The sequence below is a fragment of the Mandrillus leucophaeus genome, unplaced genomic scaffold (assembly GCF_000951045.1).
Source record: "Mandrillus leucophaeus isolate KB7577 unplaced genomic scaffold, Mleu.le_1.0 Scaffold605, whole genome shotgun sequence".
Lineage (NCBI taxonomy): Eukaryota > Metazoa > Chordata > Mammalia > Primates > Cercopithecidae > Mandrillus > Mandrillus leucophaeus.
Window position 1 is genome coordinate 615,656 of NW_012106531.1, and position 22,906 is coordinate 638,561.

At 38.9% G+C, this 22,906-nt stretch overlaps 1 protein-coding gene across 1 annotated transcript in view; it reads right to left on the minus strand.

Annotated features, from left to right (window-relative positions):
- The window catches only part of MAP3K1 (mitogen-activated protein kinase kinase kinase 1, E3 ubiquitin protein ligase), an 89,220-nt gene that overhangs the window by 57,052 nt on the left and 9,262 nt on the right, over nucleotides 1–22,906 (minus strand). The window contains exons 4-6 of the mRNA XM_011999872.1: nucleotides 21,558–21,587; nucleotides 19,345–19,435; nucleotides 1,471–1,557 (exon numbers count right to left, since the gene is read on the minus strand). Coding sequence (XP_011855262.1) covers nucleotides 1,471–1,557; nucleotides 19,345–19,435; nucleotides 21,558–21,587 — 208 coding nt within the window. The remainder of the gene's footprint in view (nucleotides 1–1,470; nucleotides 1,558–19,344; nucleotides 19,436–21,557; nucleotides 21,588–22,906) is intronic.

A 22,906-nucleotide genomic window follows, 5' to 3' on the forward strand; every position in this document is an offset into this window, starting at 1 on the left:
CTCAGTACTCACTCAGCAAGGAGCACTGCTACAAAGGCCTCTTATCTGTTTCCCATTCTTGACTTTGAGGTCCTTGAGGACAGAAATGGGTCTCAAGTTTATGTCTCCTGCCCTAGCAGAAAGCTTGGCACAAGGGTGGTAATCAATAAATATGTACTGAATAAAATAATGGAGTGATCTTTTCCCCTTGGACTTTTACTTGAGAACAAGGCCTTTGTCTTACTCATCTTTCATCCAGCCGTGCTGACTCCCAAATGCCCAGTATTTGTACATAGCAGGCTGTGAGGAAGCAATGCCTTTCCAATATGAGGTTCTACACCAGAAAAATCTCCAAGATGTAAATAAGCTTCACTGAGGTCTTTGTGTATGCCAAGTATCCACTGTTAGTCCTGGGGCACTGCAGAAAGAGAAAAGAGCTCCCATACCACTCGGGAAAAACGACAGCTTTCAACCCCAGGAAAAGACTAAGAAACTAAGAAGCTAAGAACCGTGAGTCTAGATTCATCTATATTTCAGTGAAAACCTAACTTAGGACCTTATCCATGTCTATAATTTTGTTAATGGCTGTTGATTTTTCCTGTGGTTAGCAGGAATAAAATGCCTTGAAGAAAACCCTCAGAGATTCAAAGATCTTGTGGCTGGGAGGGGAGATGCAAAAGCCATGAGCTGCATCCTATTAGGGAAGCAACCTGAGAGGAAGAAAGGGAACTAGCTCAGGGGGTCAGTGAACGGGCATGTCTGGGGGGCAGTCCTGGAACTCCCGAATCCATATTCCTCAAACCTAGATTCTCCTAGCTTAAGATAGGGGCATACTGCTGGCAGGATACATTTGAAACCACAGCATAAGCATGAAAAATGGAGCATCTATTTTCTAGAGTGTCAATTTTATTCCCAGATTTCTGAAAGGAGTACCCTGTCATGGTTTTATGTTAAAGATACAAAGGTGGCTAAAATACAAAATTCAAATGGATTAAGATAAATCAAAAGACCTGAGACGTGAATCGATTTTGTTCACTGTTTGAAGTAAGCATTACTAGGATGACCGTCTGCACGGACACTCCGGGTCCCTTTTCTTCAGTCCTCTAAAAGAAGTGTGCTGGGTGGATGGGGCCAAAATGTTTGACAATAGGCTGAAGCAGCTGTTCTCAACAACTATGCCATCATAATATGACAGTCACATATACAAGACAAAACTTCAATAAACTGTTTGGGGACTGCCACACAACTAGCCATAAATAAATAGTAACAAGTCACCCCTGACCCGAAGCAGAGATAAGATAAACCACACAAATGCCAAAGTGTTAATCACATCTCTACCACTTTCCCTATCCAAGAAAGCCTACCAGTATGCAAGAGAATAAGTAATATCTATATGGGTATTTCTAAATAGGACCGAAATTATTTCTCTAAAAACTAATCACTTTAACACTCTGACATTTCATTATTGCCAAAAAAGTACTCCTTAATTACCTTCCCAGGTGCACTGCCACACCCATGTCATCAACATCAAAATTTGACTGGCTGCTAGTCAGGTACACATACTGACCAAGTTGAAATCTGGAGATAAAGAGTATTTCTATGAGGTATTTAAAAGCGACCATTAGGAAGACGGTAGACAAACACAAGAGCCACTCAGAGGGCTCGGACAGAAAACAATTCTCTCAACAACCTGGGACAGAGATGGTCCTTTAGAGGAACTGCTCACATCAACCTCAGTCGAGTCCACAAACCAAGCAGAAATTATGAAATGGGTTCTGAGCACACTTATAAACACATTTTTGTTAGAATGTTATCTCTCTGAGAGCAGGCATTTGTGTCTGTTTCATCACTGCCATCTTCCCAGTATCTGCATATAGCAAAATATCTGCATATTCACAAAATTTGTTGAGTGAATGTTTTGTTATACTACAAGCTACAATAATTTAAACAAAGAAAACACAAACATTTCTATCTACAAATTTCCTATTTCAAAGGTAGAGCAAGCTTTTCATTACAGACTGGCTTCCTATTAACCATCAGCTGACCCCCTCCAAGCCGCCATCTCCTTGAGAAATGATGATGTTTCAGAAAAGCACGCTCACTACTTTAACCACAAATTAAACTTTTTCCTCTCTGTGCCATCTCAACTTGTAAAATTCCCCCCCTTTTTATCTTAAAACAAAAAAACCACCAAACCCTAAAATGCTTCATCTTTGCAAACATTCTGGCTTCTACTTCTCTCCCATCTCCCTCCTTCTCCAGGTTTCTCCAGAGTAGCCTATGCTTCTGCACCTCCTTTATCCCTCAGTAAAGTATGTCCCACTCCCATCACTCCACTAACGCACGTCCTTAATTATAAAATTAAGATATACTTAATTTTATCTTATTACTTATAAGACTTATTATCACAATATCTAAAATTAAGTATCTTATTTGATACAAGTTATTCTCTTAAAAGCTGTATATAAATAATATACACATAATAAAATAATTTTCAGGAGCCTGACACCATCACCCTTATTCTGGCTGGGGTGTCAACTCACATTTTAATTTAAAAGGCTTCCTTAAAGCACAACAATATTTCTCTCATCTTTTTTCTTTCTTTTTTTTTTGAGACGGAGTCTTGCTCTGTTGCCCAGGCTGGAGTGCAGTGGCATCATCTCAACTCGCTGCAACCTCCACCTCCTGGGTTCAAGTGATTATCCTGCCTCAGCCTCTTGAGTAGCTGGGATTACAGGCACCTACCACCATGCCCAGCTAATTTTTTGTATAGTACAGGCAGGGTTTCAGCATGTTGGCCAGGCTGGTCTCGAACTCCTGACCTTGTGATCTGCCCAAAAGCAAATTAATAGGCAGTATTCACCAAGCTGTCCTCATATTCAGCATACACACAGAATCCTGTCAAATCCAGGTAGAACCTCAACTACCCTTTCAGCTTCCTCCAAGAGTTTCTTATGAAATTAGCTACAAGTAATCAATAACTAGCTAGAGAACACAAAAATTAAACTCTCTTTTTATCTTCCCTGGCTCCAGCATTTACACCTGGCGCTTACTCAGTTCCCAGCACAGTATGCACACATAGGAAAGTATGTCAATAAACACGTATCGAGCTGAAGTGACAGTGTTTAAGTTTCCATCCATAAGCAGTTCACATAAAAGACTTACAGGCCAGCAAACTATAATTATTGAAGAAAAAATAATGGCATGTCAGAGACACAGTTAAGGATAAAGATATTTATCTTGCCTCGAAGGAGATTTCAGTTTTACCTGAGTGACCTTTCTATAAACTAAAAGATAATCTCCTTTGTTGGGAAGGCATAGGGATCAGGAAGATTACTGAATTCTCTCAGAGCCACTAAGCTCTTTTATAATTATCAAAGAAGGTGCCTGCTGAACACAAAATAAAGGCCCCACATGTGACAGGCAGGCATTCGTTAACTTACTTCACTAGTGAAGAACAACTACTAGTAACAGAATAAATGAACAGAAGTCCATCTAGGCATAACTTAACACTAGATGCTGGCCTTAGATATCATCTTTACTCAAATTAATAAAAGGGTATTACCTACCAAGAATAATTAATTCTCTTAATTAAAACACATTAATTAAAAGAATGCTGAAGTGTGAAATAAGCCTAAATTTAAAATAACTGGAAATGAAAACCAGCTTTCCCTGCCCCCCGCCAAGGTCCATTTGTAAAGAGCTTTAACAAGTGTGTCTTGTTGTAAAGATGTACATTTCAGAATGCCTGAGGCAATGCAGGAAGTTCCCTGGGAGCATGCACAGAGATACTCAGGTGTGAGCTGAGGCACTGTGGGGGAGGGAGTGTGTGCATAGACAGCAGTAGGTCATGAGCGTTCACTCTCCCCTTACCACTCTGCAAGGCTGCACAGGCACCAAGTGTGAAGCATGTGAGACACTCTGGGCAGGCACTCTGTGAAGTACTCCAAAAGTGTTAACAATTACGGCTTTTAATGCATGGGCACACCAAGCATATCTCCAATTCTGCTGGCAAAAAACGTATATATTAACAAAGTTCAACCATACTTTTCCCTGAAGCCTCGTCTCTTCCCTGGCATGGTAAAAACACTGAAATCTAAATGTATTTGTGTTTATAACTTGCCTTATGTTATAAGAACTTCATATAAAAACAAAAAAATGATAGCAAAGCACAGGGGCTCATACCTGTAATCCCAGCACTTTGGGAGGCCAAGGCAGGCGGATCATGAGGTCAGGAGATCAAGACCATCCTGGCCAACATGGTGAAACCCCGTCTCTACTAAAAATACAAAACTTATCTGGGTGTGGTGGCACGCACCTATAATCCCAGCTATTAGGGAGGCTGAGGCAGGAGGATCACTTGAACCCGGGAGGTGGAGGTTTCAGTGGGCTGAGATAGCGCCACTGCACTCCAGCCTTGTGACAGAGCGAAACTCCGTCTCAAAAAAAAAAAAAAAAAAAACAAACCTTAAAATGCTTCACTAATGTTTTCTGTATTTTTGGAAGACCTAAACAGATAATTTAAAAAGTCATCACTACATACGATTTTGACTTCATAATACACTATGTGATGAATAAAAGCTAAGACAAATAAATGAATAATTTTTCCAAGACAATAAAATCTGTGTTTTGATTAAACAAACTTATCTCTTGATTTAAAAAAAAAAATGCAAAGATAATCATAAAGGTTAAGAACGCAGGCTTGAAGTCAAACTGCTAAGGTTCAGTTTCAGGTTTCGCCGCCCACTAGCTCTGCTACCACCTTGCCAGGATACCTCACCTCTCACAGTCTCTGATTTCTCATATGTAAAATGGGAATCAAAATTCACAAGGATGATGTAAGACTTAAACGAGACAAACTACATAAGGCATCCAGTGTACCAAGCACAGAGGAAGTTAACTATTATTGCCATTTCAGATAAGTACAGTAGGAGAGTGACAATGAACTAGGATGATTGAGGTTGGGTCCCAGACCCAGCACTATACTGAAGCAGGAAACCTCTCAACAATGGCTGAACCCCTTATCCTTGCCACTTTTACTGCTTAGAGTCAGGAGGTTGTCCTTCTGAATTCTAAAATGCTATGATCATAAATCGTAGTATTTTATTTTTACCCTTCTGAAAGGGTAGGTTTTTATATTCATCATCTCATTTGCTCTTCCCAAATTCTGTAAGTATGAAGGGTATCATTATTTCTAATTTATAGATGAGGTCAAACTCAAAAGAGGTCAAATAAAGTAACTTTACTCAAAATCCTGCCAAAGTGTTAGGACAGTAATGGGGAACAGTCTCACAAGCCTGAGCCAGTGCTAACACTTCATCTACCACAATAAGCAGTCAGACAGCAGGTTAAATATCTTTCCACTAAAGACACCTGGCAATTCCCTCTCCAACAGCTAAAAGCGGAAAGAGGAAATCAAATATGCCCACAAGGAATGTCTAGACTCTTGAATTTCAACTGCAATTCAATTAGGTTTTTTACTTTAACAGACACAATAAACTGTTTAGTATCAAAGTAATTTTGGTTTTCAAAGTATTATCTACAAAAATCTCACCTTCACATAAAGTAGGTCTCCTTAACTCTTGTGAGGTCAAAAAAGAATTCTCATGGAACTTGTCTCTTATACACATCTAGATGTGTATAAGAGACAGGGTCAGGCCAACCTCCGCCTCCTGGGTTCAAGTGATTATCCTGCCTCAGCCTCTTGAGTAGCTGGGATTACAGGCACCTACCACCATGCCCAGCTAATTTTTTGTATAGTACAGGCAGGGTTTCAGCATGTTGGCCAGGCTGGTCTCGAACTCCTGACCTTGTGATCTGCCCAAAAGCAAATTAATAGGCAGTATTCACCAAGCTGTCCTCATATTCAGCATACACACAGAATCCTGTCAAATCCAGGTAGAACCTCAACTACCCTTTCAGCTTCCTCCAAGAGTTTCTTATGAAATTAGCTACAAGTAATCAATAACTAGCTAGAGAACACAAAAATTAAACTCTCTTTTTATCTTCCCTGGCTCCAGCATTTACACCTGGCGCTTACTCAGTTCCCAGCACAGTATGCACACATAGGAAAGTATGTCAATAAACACGTATCGAGCTGAAGTGACAGTGTTTAAGTTTCCATCCATAAGCAGTTCACATAAAAGACTTACAGGCCAGCAAACTATAATTATTGAAGAAAAAATAATGGCATGTCAGAGACACAGTTAAGGATAAAGATATTTATCTTGCCTCGAAGGAGATTTCAGTTTTACCTGAGTGACCTTTCTATAAACTAAAAGATAATCTCCTTTGTTGGGAAGGCATAGGGATCAGGAAGATTACTGAATTCTCTCAGAGCCACTAAGCTCTTTTATAATTATCAAAGAAGGTGCCTGCTGAACACAAAATAAAGGCCCCACATGTGACAGGCAGGCATTCGTTAACTTACTTCACTAGTGAAGAACAACTACTAGTAACAGAATAAATGAACAGAAGTCCATCTAGGCATAACTTAACACTAGATGCTGGCCTTAGATATCATCTTTACTCAAATTAATAAAAGGGTATTACCTACCAAGAATAATTAATTCTCTTAATTAAAACACATTAATTAAAAGAATGCTGAAGTGTGAAATAAGCCTAAATTTAAAATAACTGGAAATGAAAACCAGCTTTCCCTGCCCCCCGCCAAGGTCCATTTGTAAAGAGCTTTAACAAGTGTGTCTTGTTGTAAAGATGTACATTTCAGAATGCCTGAGGCAATGCAGGAAGTTCCCTGGGAGCATGCACAGAGATACTCAGGTGTGAGCTGAGGCACTGTGGGGGAGGGAGTGTGTGCATAGACAGCAGTAGGTCATGAGCGTTCACTCTCCCCTTACCACTCTGCAAGGCTGCATAGGCACCAAGTGTGAAGCATGTGAGACACTCTGGGCAGGCACTCTGTGAAGTACTCCAAAAGTGTTAACAATTACGGCTTTTAATGCATGGGCACACCAAGCATATCTCCAATTCTGCTGGCAAAAAACGTATATATTAACAAAGTTCAACCATACTTTTCCCTGAAGCCTCGTCTCTTCCCTGGCATGGTAAAAACACTGAAATCTAAATGTATTTGTGTTTATAACTTGCCTTATGTTATAAGAACTTCATATAAAAACAAAAAAATGATAGCAAAGCACAGGGGCTCATACCTGTAATCCCAGCACTTTGGGAGGCCAAGGCAGGCGGATCATGAGGTCAGGAGATCAAGACCATCCTGGCCAACATGGTGAAACCCCGTCTCTACTAAAAATACAAAACTTATCTGGGTGTGGTGGCACGCACCTATAATCCCAGCTATTAGGGAGGCTGAGGCAGGAGGATCACTTGAACCCGGGAGGTGGAGGTTTCAGTGGGCTGAGATAGCGCCACTGCACTCCAGCCTTGTGACAGAGCGAAACTCCGTCTCAAAAAAAAAAAAAAAAAAAACAAACCTTAAAATGCTTCACTAATGTTTTCTGTATTTTTGGAAGACCTAAACAGATAATTTAAAAAGTCATCACTACATACGATTTTGACTTCATAATACACTATGTGATGAATAAAAGCTAAGACAAATAAATGAATAATTTTTCCAAGACAATAAAATCTGTGTTTTGATTAAACAAACTTATCTCTTGATTTAAAAAAAAAAATGCAAAGATAATCATAAAGGTTAAGAACGCAGGCTTGAAGTCAAACTGCTAAGGTTCAGTTTCAGGTTTCGCCGCCCACTAGCTCTGCTACCACCTTGCCAGGATACCTCACCTCTCACAGTCTCTGATTTCTCATATGTAAAATGGGAATCAAAATTCACAAGGATGATGTAAGACTTAAACGAGACAAACTACATAAGGCATCCAGTGTACCAAGCACAGAGGAAGTTAACTATTATTGCCATTTCAGATAAGTACAGTAGGAGAGTGACAATGAACTAGGATGATTGAGGTTGGGTCCCAGACCCAGCACTATACTGAAGCAGGAAACCTCTCAACAATGGCTGAACCCCTTATCCTTGCCACTTTTACTGCTTAGAGTCAGGAGGTTGTCCTTCTGAATTCTAAAATGCTATGATCATAAATCGTAGTATTTTATTTTTACCCTTCTGAAAGGGTAGGTTTTTATATTCATCATCTCATTTGCTCTTCCCAAATTCTGTAAGTATGAAGGGTATCATTATTTCTAATTTATAGATGAGGTCAAACTCAAAAGAGGTCAAATAAAGTAACTTTACTCAAAATCCTGCCAAAGTGTTAGGACAGTAATGGGGAACAGTCTCACAAGCCTGAGCCAGTGCTAACACTTCATCTACCACAATAAGCAGTCAGACAGCAGGTTAAATATCTTTCCACTAAAGACACCTGGCAATTCCCTCTCCAACAGCTAAAAGCGGAAAGAGGAAATCAAATATGCCCACAAGGAATGTCTAGACTCTTGAATTTCAACTGCAATTCAATTAGGTTTTTTACTTTAACAGACACAATAAACTGTTTAGTATCAAAGTAATTTTGGTTTTCAAAGTATTATCTACAAAAATCTCACCTTCACATAAAGTAGGTCTCCTTAACTCTTGTGAGGTCAAAAAAGAATTCTCATGGAACTTATTTAATTTTTGCATTAGTCCTACATAAGCAATCATAAGTATCTTGAAATACATGAGAATATTCAAAAGGATTAACGTTTAATGTTCTAAAAGAAAAAGTAAATGATACTGGATATCATTTAATAAAGGCATAAATGTCAATTTTTGAAAGTGCAAACTAAATGCCTGCCTGATAGTTGGTCTGATTAAACTCGAATAACAAAATGAACACATAGATAATTAGAAATCATGGGTTAAAAAAAATTAGGGCTAGTTTTTTTTGTGGTCTATCTTCCTCTCTCATAGACTCTGCCTAGAAAGAAGCCTGATTAGGTTTTGGAGTTCACCGGTTTGCGGTGGATTCTGCCACCTTCCCTTTTCTACCCCCTGCTCTCCCTCCCATTCCTAATCCTGCAGGTGGGAATCACAGGGGACACATATAATCACAGAGGAGCGAGAGTAATGGCTTTCAGGTTTCTGCAGTGACTGCAGTCTCTGAACCTCAAATTCACACACATGATCCTAAAAAAACCAACATTTTATCCCATTTTCACGGGTTAAAAAAAAGAGTTATAGAAGACAGAACTGGAATGCAGAAATGATAAAATTTCTAGGCTACTTTAATGCAAGAATACTGTACTTGAAAAGACCTGACACACATGGCTACTGCTAATAAGCATATGGGAAAGAATGAATTAACATTTTCAATATATTATATTCCTTACGCAGAAACTTCTTACAAAACATTTAAGAGCTGTTACCAATGGTTTTAATGTAGGCAATCTTTCATAGTGCGTTACCAAAAAAAAAAAAAAAAAAAATCAAACCTAGATTAGGTATTAAAAAAAAAACAAACAGTAAATGACAACATAAAATTCTGTGTCTTTGGGCTAAATTTTGTGACAGATTTTTAAACTCTTTAACCAATATAAGATTTAGCTCGCGTGCTCTAAATACACACAAAATGATATAGCTGGGGCAGAAGTAACCCAATAGTGTAAGGACAGGAAGTCAGACTAGGAGTAAAAAAGTACAGTACAGGTAATCCAAAGTATAAAGCAGATGGGTAGCGTTTGATTACAAACACAAACCCTACCAATGCTCAATAAATGGTTTATAAAATATTTATTTTTAAATAAAGAACTGAGAAATTTACAGGAAAATGTGTGTATACCAGCACTACAGCAACTTTTCTATAGCACAGAACCCAGTGTAAGAGGCTTACTGAAGATCCCGGAACACCAAGTCCCAAAACAACTTGGCCATGTAGAGTGAAAAGGCAATAATTTAGCAAGATCTGTATATGTATGGGGGTGGGGGAGGTAGTAAATGTATGTGTTTAAGAAAGAGAGAGGGAAGGTGAAACATTAAACGGAAACAGAACTTGGGGAAAAAAATTTCATTTTGGATTAGGGTATGGCCAACAGTATATTCTACTCAGATAAGAAATGTCTACTAATTTGCTTTTAGTAATTAAAATCTATGACTTTAAAATTTTAAATTTACAACTAAAATCTGCAAAATCTGTGACATCTATTAGTATTCTGGGGGCATCTTCAACAAGAAGAAAACATTATATTACACAATATAACTCTGACCACATTTCTTTAGAAGGCTGCTGGATTCAGAGGTGCTTCAGACACTAACAGTTTTGTGTCTTATCACCAAAACTTGGTCCAAGAAGTAAGAGGGAGAAGAAAAAGCAAGAAGTTCTTGAGCATAAACCTTTTCTCTTTAATGCCAAAACTGCTTTTTTTGGACCTGAGCCCAAAAAGGGAAGGCTTTCCTCTCGTGTGTCTTCAGCACTATTTAAAACTCTCCCAGCAAATCATCTTGCAGTGGAGGGAATGTCCTACTATCCACTTAAAAAACTGCAGGATGATTTCAGTTTGCATTGTGCAGATGACAGCTTAGCTGCCTTATTTACTAGTAACAAAATGTACAGTCAGGTATCACCATCAGCCACAACTAGCTAGAGAATGGTGCTGAGGTGACCAAGATTCAAAAGACTTTGCTTTATTCCTGATCACAGCCTTATCTGGAAATCACATGCTAGTAGCACAGAATAAGTGCCCCAAATAAATATCTAATAACTGATCACAACAATAAGAACTAGCATGGGTTGGGGTAGAAGCAGGAAGGGTCAAGCATTCTTTACTGCCAGGAATCCAAGACAAAAAGTAATTACTGCTGAATGTCCATGTGCTCTGCAATGAATTATGAGCAGTTTCAGTTCTGTGTATAAAAAACAGCAATGCAGGCTTGGCATGGTGGCTCACGCCTGTAATCCTGGCATTCTGGGAGGCCAAGGCGGGTGGATTGCTTGAGCCCAGGAGTCGGAGACCGGCCTATGCAACATGGTAAAACCCCATCCCTAAAAAACAAAACAAAACAAAACAAACAAACAAAAAATTAGCTGGGCATGGCAGCATGCGCCTGTGGTCCCAGCTACTTGGGAGGCTGAAGTGGGAGGATCAACGGAGTCCGGGATGGTTGAAGCTGCAGTGAGTCATGATCGTGTCACTGCACTTCAGCCTGGGTTAAGGAGTGAGACCCTATCTCAAAAAAAAAAAAAAGAAAAGAAAAGAAAAACAGCAATAGGCAAGGTGGTTTGTGTGAATACGCTTCAAGTTGGTGCAATTACAATGATTAAATCAGTTAAACAGTCTTATTCCAAGTCTATTTGAAAGTCGTAATTTTTTAGAACTTGAGCCCAAAATAATAGGATTAACAGTGAAATGCATTTGCATTTTCTAGTAGCTGTCAACTTTATCCAAATTACATGAAAAGAGCTCCCAAAATATAATTGTGAATTTTGACAATTAGGAAGCAATACGATTGATACCAAGCGATGCATTTTTAACCTAAAAAAAGATGCATACATATTACTTACAAAAAGGTCTTTATAAACATAGGAAGAAGTCAAAGAAGAGGCTTTTTTAGAGGTTATATCCAAGAATGTCCCTTCTTTACACAATTAACATTGAGAAGAAAAAGATAGCTTTTAATAGCAAGGTTGTCAAAAAATTAAAGTTGTTTTCAAAACTGTCCCCTTAGTAAGGTAGTATTTGCTAAACACAAACATGTTAATAACTCTGACCTAATTTATTTTCTCCAATTTGTAAAGTAATATTCTCCTAGCAGTTATAAGCTTTTTTAAAAACATATTTTCTTATCACTTAATGTTGCTTAACAAATATGATTTCTTTTTTCTAAGCCTTTGTTGCTTTTCATTTGCATTTCTCTTTATAGTTGTTACCCAGGTTTAAAATTCCAAGAGTTTATAAGTTCAAAAAACTAATTGTTGTTTCAATAATTACAGCTAAATTCAGCCACAAGAAGTAATTTCCAAGTTAAATTTTTGGAGAGTTGCTAGAGCTTGAAGGGAACTGAGAGATTATGTAAACCAACCTTTTCTTTTCACAGATGAGAAAACAAGACCAATAAACCTGCATTAGGTCACAGAGATGAGAACTATGAGATGCTTTATCCCATATCACAGAATTTTGAAAGTTGCCATTTTCTATTTTTCTAGTAAATCATTTCAAAATAACGGGAAAATGTATTGTTACCAAGATGATGCATTACCTACACAAACTGCCTTTGCTGACCTAGTGGTAAGTAGCACGGCAACCTTGGGGGAGGCTCTTAACCTCATCCTCATCTGTACAGTTAAAGGTTTAAGTAGTGAGAATAGATAGTTATGTGCAAGAGTACTATCTATAGTTAGTATTAACTGAATACTTTTCTGGATCAAGAATGGTGCTTGATCCAGAAAAGCACCACTAAAATGGTACCAACGATCCCATTTTAGAGACAAGAAATTCAAGGTACAGAGAAGTGACTTCCCTGGGGTCCAAGTAGCTAACAGGTCTAATTCCTAGGGCCCAGGTTCTTTTTTTGTATTTTTAGTAGAGATGGGGTTTCATCATGTTGGCCAGGCTGGTCTCGAATTCCTGACTTCAGGTGATCCACCCGCCTCGGCCTCCCAAAGTGTTGGGATTACGGGCGTGAGCCACTGTGCCTGGCCGGACCCAGGTTCTTAATCACTACAGTATATGGTCTCTGAAATGTCAACATGTAGTTCCAAAACCAAATTCAGGACCACAGTGGATAGAATTCATTTTGCCATGAGAACACTTCCCAATCTGTGAACCTCTGAAACTATGTGGCGCTACTGAAGTGCAAAAGCACAGCTCCCAGATTTGTGACCCCAGACTGTCTTGTCCCAGCTCTGATGTAAATCCTTCCTGGGGCCTCCTGACCCACTTCCTAACACTCTGTGGCTACCTGTCAAATTACAAAGGCTTTTTTATTTGGTCCTAAGTGCTGAGATCCAAGGATTGGTCAGTAGTGGCAATACAAGGCAGAGAGCTCTGCGTGGCTCTCTCTCTGGCCAGAGCCAGACATTGTGTCCCAGCTGGGTCTCTGCACCCTGCCTCCACTCTGACCGAGTTACCAGAACTATACTTGCAGTCCTCCATGCCATCCTAAGACTGCTGATTTCTGGGTCTGTGTGTTCTCCACCCACCCCTAGGCCACAAAACCTCCTTGTAAGTTCCCTTCACCTGGTTCACTCCTCCACATTCATCAGGACTTGGCTTGGTGCTCCACCTCACATTTCCCAAAAAAGCCCCCTGATGCCTCCCTGACTCCCAGTGGACTGGGGCCTGCACTGTCTTTGTCATCAGGTAAGCTCCTCCACAGGCAAGTGACTACAGGATGGTGACGTCCCTCCTGCTGTGTCCCCAGCACCTTGGTGCCTGGCTCACAGCTCTGGGAGTGTTTCCTGGGGGCATGGACATCTCCTTCTCAGAAGTGACAGCAGGACTGAAGACACTCGCTCTAGCATGCTTACTACTCTGACCTTTCCTTTCTCAAGAAAGAACATCCACAGATCTGACAAAAAGGGATGTGAGTGACCTGCACATCTAACATGCTTGCTCACCTACAACCTGTCAGCTTGCTGGGACCCTGTCTGCGCAGGTCCAGCAGCTGACATAAACCTTGTGATGCCTACATCGTCATCAAGCTCTCTGCTTGAAGTATTTAAGCATATCTGTTGTCTGAACTGTGAAGGCCTCAGTTTGTTCTCAAGGACGGCAATATGTAGGTTGGCAGCAACATTTTTTCCCTGAGACCACACCTCTAAGCTTTTACCTCAAAATAAGAAAATCTGATTCACTTTACAATACTGTGTGCTTTACAAACATCTCTTTGTAAACTGTCGTTCAGAAAGACCTGACTACATGTACAATGATAGAGAAAAACACTAAAAAGGCTTAAAAGTAGCAAATCTACCTCAGGTATCGAGGAAGGTTAACACCAGAGTTCAGCAGAATTCACAGTATAGCACTGATTTCTACAAAGCCACATCTGTTTTTTAGTGGAATACCAGTAATTCTTTATTGCAAAGAGAATAAAAACAAAACAAACAAACAAAAAACCTCACCACAGAGCTGGAAGGAGTATTCTAGATAGACGTTAGAGCATTGGGCATGCCGAGAAAGGGTGATCAGCTGCAGGACAGAGCTGGAATTCAGCTGGTTAACAGTCCAACCAGAGAAGCCATTTCAAATGCCTTATCTATGTATTCATGCCAACACTTTTTATAAAATAAATTTTTAAATAAAAATTGTTTTCTAAAAAAAAAAAAAGAAGGGTCAGTTGAGGGACTAAAACTATGAGCATGGTGCCCAATGACTGCAGCAGACTGTTCTGAGGGACTGCTGAGATTGAGCAGAGGCCTGAGAGCTAGGGGTTTCTGAACTGCGTTACAGAGTCTGAACTTTATTCTGAGGGTGAAGAAAAGGTTGACAGTGAGTTGACAGTGGCCTGACCCTGGGTTAGCAGCCGTGGCAGTGGAGAAAGTTGGGTGGATTCTCAGGCTAGTAGGAGAGTGGTAACAACAAGAACTGGTGACTGATTGGAAGCTGAAGGTGTGAAAGCCAGAAGAGTAAGAGCACAGCATTTAAAGCGACAGTAGCAGTGTTTACCCTGATGGGCACCCTAAATCACATGGAGATCTGAATGCAAGGATGAAGAGGCTGAGCAGGACAGGGACGCAGCCTGGACATGTGACTGCCACAGTGCCTGGCAGAGGGGTCCCTCCTGGAGGAACTATCCTGGAGAAAGTTGTAAGCAGGATTCTGTCATAAAAGCCAAGATGTCTTAGGCACCACAATATCAGTGAGTCAGCAAAGATACAGCTGATAATCTCCCGACAGACCCTTTCTTTCTGGTTAAAGACTAGCTTTCCTTCAATCTTTGTACAAAACTTGAAATCTGGTTATTTAAGAATCTAGGCTCAGCCGGGCGCAGTGGCTCACACCTGTAATCCCAGCACTTTGGGAAGCTGAGGCGGGTGGATCACCGGAGGTTGGGAGTTCAAGACCAGCCTGGCCAACATGGTGAAACCCTGTCTCTACTAAAAATACAAAAATTAGCTGGGCTTGGTGGCAGGCGCCTGTAATCCCAGCTATTCGGGAGGCCGAGGCAAGAGAATCACCTGAATCCTGGAGGCAGAGGTTGTGGTGAGCCGAGATCGTGCCATTGCACTCCAGTCTGGGCAACAAGAGCGAAACTCCATCTCAAACAAAAAAAAAAAAAAGAGAAGAAGAAGAATCTATGCCCTTGGAGCAAGAACAATATCTTTAAGACTCTGTCTCAAAAAAAAAAAAAAAAAAAAGGAAAAGATCAGTATATTAGTGATAGTGGTGATTATTAAGCATTTTAAAGAAACTGTAGGGTATAAAATGACTCAGGTCAACAGTAACAAAAAAGATTTTTCCACACAGATAATCGTTAAGACATCTGGTGAGCAGCATCCAATTTTATATAATTCTAAAGTACATATTTATTCAGTATCATCAAGGCTAGAGAACTACATCTTACAGAAAAGTTAGAGGCTTACCACTGAAAGGTCAAGACACTTTCTATAACTATCTTGGATAGTAACTTTCCTTAATCTATATTACAAGCTGCCCAACTTCACTGAGTATATTTTTAAATGGTAGAGGCTACCCAGGTGGAACTAACTGTACCAATGCCAGGTGGCCCCGACTGCAATGTTTTGACATCCTCTTCTCCCTCTCTCCTCTGTCAGGTGTGCCAACACTGCTGCCTTTGGGGAACCTGCCTCCTGCAGGACTCACACTGCCACCGCCTCTAACTGGCTGCTTCTAATTGCTGCATGTTAGGAACACCACATTAACAAGATTGCATGAACAACCTCTGAAATAAGTATCAATCCTGAGCAAATGCCCTGGGAACTCTTCTAAGTGTAAAATCAAAGTGCTTCAAAGCACATATTTTGTTACAGGTCGTTTGGCTGCTTTGAGCATTTTTTCTTACTTCTTAGTGCTAACTCACGTTCTAGATAAGAGAGGCTGCTGGGTTTACTTACCAACAGTAAACTTTAAAATGTTTTCTGTTATATAGGTTCTTGGCTTCTGCAATCTCGTGGAGTACCTGCCTAACAAATACTATCTGCAATGCAAATGTGAACTTTTATTTATCCCAAGTTGAATTATGATCAAATTAATGAATTTTGGATGAAGTAGGGTTATCAAGACAAGAATTCTAAAAATGATATCTTGAGTTTAGATGACATCCTGAGAACTTAAAAAATAAGAATATTAATGCATGACACCTTTATGTGTATATTCATTCACACAGATGTATGTGTGAATATATAAATGCATATATATACACACACACACATTCTTAACTCCCTATTAAGTACAGAATAATTATATATTCATAGCAGACTCTTCTTACCTATAAAGTTGTCATGCAGTATAGCTATTTGCTCTCTACTACATTAAGCTGTCCTATTTCACTCGAGGCACTAGGCATGTCTACAAGTCCAGATACCTCTCAATGAGTCTATCACAAATCTACAATGTGGAAACACCAATAGTCTAGACTTTTGTCATTTAACACCTTTTTAGTTATGTCCTAAATTACGTCTGACTAAACAGGAAAAACAGTGGATCCACTAATTTGAACATGCCATGCCATTATCCCTCTCATTCATTTATTCAACAAATATTTACACAGTGTCTACCCTATGCCAGGCATCTTGCTAGGTGCTAGGTCCAGGCCCTGCCCACTCAGTCTTCAGTCTTCTGGGGAAGGTAGTCATTCATCAAATGAGATAACAAATGTACAAGCACAACACTGACAGTAGGGACACCCTGCTACAAAGCCAGTCCGGGCGGATCAGGGAAAGCTTCCCTGAGGAAGTGTCAATGACTTAACAATGAGGAGCTGACTTTATGGAGAAACAGTGTTCCTGGCAGAAGGAGCATGTGAGGGCCCTATAGCAGAAGGCAATGAGTCTGAGGAAATGAAAGCAGGCAACCCTGCCATGGAACAAGGGCAAGTGTGAGCTGAGATGGGCCTGGAGAAGCATGCAGGGGCCCGACCAGGCAGGGACTCAGTAAGGCACGTTAAAGATTTCCTAGTCTTTATCCAAATGGAAGGCATCTGAACATCTTAAAATTAAATTATATTTACTTTTCTGGAGGGAGAAAGTTATGATCAGATTTACATTTTGAAATGATCACTCTGGCCACCTAATACAGAGAACAGATTGGAACAGACGGCAAAGGAGAAAGGACACAGAATCAGGCAAGGAGGCTACTAAGTTAGTGGAAATGAGAGACAATGGGCACCTGGCTAGGGGTGTGATAATAGGTCAAACTGCCAGCACCTAAGGATGGACTGAATCTGAGGAGGTGAGAGGAGGAGGTGTCAAGGGTGACTTCTCGGTTCTGGTTCTGCCATTTAACGAGCAGGGAACATGTTAGGAGGTTTAGGGAAGATCTTGAATTTGGTTTTAGACATCTGACTAGCCAGGTGTAGGTCTGGACTTGAGGAGAGGTCATGGTTAGGACAATAAACTCTGCAATCATTTGTAAATGGTCCATAACTGATCTAAGGGCATTAATAAGACTGGGGTGGGGATGGACAAGACAGAATGAGAGAAGGCCTAGGACCACCCTGGGGATCTTTTAGTATCAACGTTCAAGAGGATGAAGATGGGCGCCACGGAAGAAGTGTCATAGTTAAGAGGAAAATCAGGAGGGCTTACCAATTAACTCAAATAACCAGACACTTTCAAATACCAGGAATTCAATTTTCTCAATATTTGACAGTTTGAGCATGGCTCCTATTATTTTGTAACTACACTGATTAGAAGGCTCATATAATATAAAATTGGTCAATATTATCAATGACTGCGTGTTAAATGCCAACTACTGCTATCAAACATCAAGCAATGGTCTGGGCGCAGTGGCTCATTCCTGTAACCCCAGCACTTTGGGAGGCCAAGGTGGGCGGATCACTCGAGGTCAGGAGTTCAAGACCAGCCTGGCCAACATGGTGAAATACTATCTCTACAAAAAAATACAAAAATTAACTGGGCATGGTGGGGCATGCCTATAATTCCAGCTAGTTACTCGAGAGGCTAGGCAGAACTGCTTGAACCTAGGAGGAAGAGGTTGCAGTGAGCAGAGATTGCGCCACTGCACTCCAAGCTGGGTAACAGAGCAAGACTCTGTCTCAAAAATAAATAAATAAATACCAAACGTTGTACAAAAACTCATAAAAAACAGTTGTTGCCTTCAAAACTTGTCTTAAGCTAGAACATGATTAAAATCACACTACATTATTTTAATCTTCAGATAACACTAATTTAACCACTTTGGGAAAATTAATTCATGTTAACATTTCTGGGCACCTAATATTCATGGGTGCCAGACACTAGTCTAGATGCTGGGAGATGGTGCAAAGAATCAGATAAAACTCCTGGTCTGTTAACAACTGATATTTAGTATTCAGAATGCCATAAGACCAGTTTGAAGATTACGTGATAACATATCACTTAAATTATTGTTTAGGCAATGAAGAGAAGTAAAGCCGGACACAGTGGCTTGCAACTGTAGTTCCAGCTATATGGAAAGATCACCTGGGCCCAGGAGTTCGATTCCAGCCTAGGCAACATAGTGAGAACCCATTTCTAATTTAAAAATAAAAAAAGTAATGATAATATCTGTCAAGAGCAAGCTTCCACCTACACCCCAGTATTGACTCTCTTCTCACTACACATCTATCCATCATCATTATGCTTACAGGTGATAAACTTATTTAACGCACTAACTACAGTACTGTGTAGGCTGTACCATGTGGCTCCAGGCACTTTTTCCAGTCTTCAAGAGGTCTGATGGGTTAGTTAATTCCCAGGTGACTGATCTGTACTTGCAGAATTATACACTTGGTGAGTTTTAACAATTCCCCTTAGTATTCTACAACATCTCGATCAAATTAACATCTGTATCAAACCAGCCTCGTATTCCAAAGGACTCAGTCACTAACAATACAGAACTCCCTTCTGTACCAAACATAACTAAATCACCTATGGCATGCCATAGAGTAAATAAAGACAAGGCTACCTTCTTGATCATCTTACGCCCTAGAGCATTATTTTACATTTCTCCATATTGTTTTCATAACTAGCAGAGTTGCTGTTACTAATAATAAAGACTGAATTTCAGAACTAGCATCAGCAGATGTTGAATTTCTTGCTCCCCGTATCTCCTTTTTAATTTTCTCTTGCAAGAAAAAAAAAATCATGCCTGAACATGCAGTTTTGTATATATTCCTCTTATGAGAGTAGGCAGAAATAGTTTGAAACCAGTATGTTGTATCCCCTCTGTATCCCCCATCTCTCTTATAGCACTTAACACAGTATTGTGAAACATGTTCATACTACAACCTACCGACAGAAACAGCTTGTGCACTCATAATCTTTTTCTCCACCACCCAAGACCACTACCTTGCAGAAGTTCATAAATGTTAAACGGATGCAGTCTAAAACAATAACAAAGGGGTAGGGTATAGCAATACTAAAAGTTTCTCTTCCTGTGTGATTATCATGAATGAATCACGTTAATTTCAGCTTCTTTATCTCCTTTCATTTATGATTTAATACAGCACAAATCAATAAATCTAAGAAACATTCAACACTAATGACTAATCCTCTCTGGCAGACATGATAGGGTGATCTAAATAGTTTACTTGTGTTACATATACAAGGCCAGGTTACAGAAACATACCTATTGGGCAAACTTAGCAGAGGGTAGAGATCTAGCTCATGATCTATTAGAATTCCTGCAAAACAAATTTCTCCTTAAAAATAATCAATTAATTTGATTATTAATTTGAAAAAGAAAATAGAGGAAGCAGAGTAGTGGAAAGAAACACACTGTGCAGTCAGACTGACTTGGGATTGAATCCTAGCTTTCTTCTAGTTGTGTGATCATAAGGCTTTACCATCTCAGATGAGTTTGCACCTTCAGAAAACAGAAATTACACTATCTTAGGGGACTGCAGTGATGATTAAATGAGATTATATAAAAACATATATAAAATACATATTATACACACACACAGAAGGCAAAAAAGGTGATTATATAAAAGGTATCTAGGCATATCCATATGCTCAATGAGTATGTTTTAAGCCACAGATAAAATCCTAATATATTTTTGCAATCTGAAAACAGTACCTGACTAATCTCACACTTTGCAATGAACCATCTACTAATTCTGGCCCTGATTATTTCTTTCATGATTAAACATGTTCTTAAATAATTTCTTAAAGACAACTTTGGGTTACTCCTAATCTTACACATTTCCTCACATTAATATTCTACTATTTACATCTTTAAGTTGCTTAAGCTTTTAACTTAGGATATGAAAAGAGGCTAGGACTAAGGAAACAACCATGTCTATACTTGACATATTTGATAGAAGCAAAGAATTCCAAGATTAAAGGTGTAATATACAAGGAGTTCCTAAGCAGCCTCTAGAGACTATTACTTTTCCATGACACATTTTCCCATTGCCTTCTGTGTAAGAGATAGCCCTCAACCCAAGAAGATGACTAGAGTACCAAATGCAAAAGTGGTGCTTTCTACCTGAGAGCATTTCTGAATGTCCCATATTTTTCCTCATGGTAATCCATTCCCCATTAACTAACTTGCCACTCCATCATTTCTTCCTTTGGGATGCACACAGGCAGTGTCAAGGACTGATTAGCCGACTCAGCCTAGGCAAGCTGTAGCTAGTTTTTTTTTTTTTTTTTTGCTCTTATTGAAAGCAAAAGAACACTCCTTTCTTCCCACATTTTGAAATCTGCAAGTTGACAACTCAGTGGCCATTTCTAAAACATGCAACATATTATGCTCGAGGTGCTATGGAAGTTGTAAAAGAATACCAATGAACAGGGCTACTTCCTGTTTTTCATATCTAACAAAATGGAGTTATTATAGTGCATTGGAAATCATATATTAAGGAATGTTGGTTAACCAGTCATTCTTGCCAAAATCAGATATGAAAAGAAAATAAAAGTTGGCAACAATTCTAGCTCTGATATTTCTCTTGCAGAATTTTATTTAATAAGGTTCATCTTTGAAGAATGCATTAATTTTCTTACCTGATTTAAAATGAAATTGAGACCATGCTTAACTAAAACCTTACAAATTCATGGAATACTAACTTATGTGACTACCTTTATTTTTATAAAGTCACCAACTTAATATTTTAAGAGTAATTTTTCAGTAATAACGCTCTTATAACTCCTCTTTACTAAAAGGTCACTAAATTATATTTTTAGCCTAACAGCTTTAAAAAGGAAGTGAAATCTGAGGGCTATATGAGGATATAAAAGCAGCCTGTGAAATATCTTTAGTTTTAAACAAAAACTAACACTAACAAGTACAGCATATCTTGTTCTTTCACGGGGCCAGCAAATTGATAGTTTGGTTTTTTAAGTTACAAAAATAGGATGGGGTAATTATATCTACCAAACTCACAATAGCCTGTTCAATGGAGAGTAACACTGTAATTTTTCTTCAAAGACAGTAAATAGGAAGAAAAAGCCCCTAAATTCTGTAATATAAGGAAAAATTCCAAACCCTTGGGCGCCACTTACAGGCGCTTTCACTGATTTCAGCTATTAACCCTGAAAAAGAGGAACAAACTTAAAATCTTCTATTTAAATATGAGTATTATTTATATAACTTCTAATTCAAAGTGTATTTTCTACATCCAAAGATCAGAAGAAAATTCTAAAATTAAAAAAAAAACCACAGAACTCTCAAATATTTCAAAATCTTAGATTTTCCTCTTGGAAGTATGAATGTAACTTAACAACTGTCAAAAAAAAAAAAAGTAAAACATAAAGTTCAACTGACATTTTATTGAGTTGGCTATAATCAAGGGGTTTTTTTCTAAAGCTTTAATTTAAATGGTAAGTAATCATGCATCATAACCAACATGCAACACAAAATATACACACACAAATAAGATACAAGCCGTCTCCCCACAAAGTCTTACACCAACAGATTCAAATGAATTTCAACCCAATTGTTAAGGAAAAAAAATTCACTATAATATTTCATAAGGTTAGGGAATCAACATTTTACTATAAATGAAATCTTTACATATGACATTTGGGATAAAACAACAGCATTCTGACTAGTAAAAATAATTTTTTTAAAAAAAGATTATTCTTACTAGCCCATTATTTTCTTATACTGTGCAATTACAACCTACACCTTAAGCAAAGGGTTTGAAAAAACCTCGGTTATAAAACGCAAATACTAAGCATGGATTACTTAGTCCCTAAATTCTATCTGCCTCCACCTTAGACCTCTTGTTTTGTGTCGAGACAACACTAAGCAATTTCAGTACATTATTTTTACAATGGATGCTCTTCTACTATATTCACAGCTCATTAAGAGGACTAGAATGCTGACGTTTGCTAAATTACTTATTGTATCCAAAAAGTTAGGTCTCCTTAGATACAATTTTCTTAAACTTGGGGTTAAAAATTTTTATCTGGAGTTCATTTAAAGTAAAAGTTGCCTTCAAAGAACTATTCTAGTTAAGTTTTAATACAATCTCCACAGAAACAGAAAAACTATAGAGGTTCATAACTCTTGTAAGAATAAATTACATGTACAAGTGCACAGAAAACTGTTATCAGTCACAAATCTCCTTTCGTCTCAGTAGTGCCATGGCACAGTGCGGAGCATATTTTTTAGTTCTTGGGGGGGGTGGAAGAGGACATCTAAATATTAAATGGATCGTGATTTTAAGCAAATAATCAAGTGCACAAAAAATGCCAGAGCACTTTAGATAATTAATCCAAACCAAGGACTCCTACTGTCAAATTCGTCTCACAAAATGACACGCTTTATTCTCATAATAAAGGTCAGGGAATTCTACAGGGCAACGAGGGACTATCACAAAAACATTTCCAGCAACTCAAAATACCCA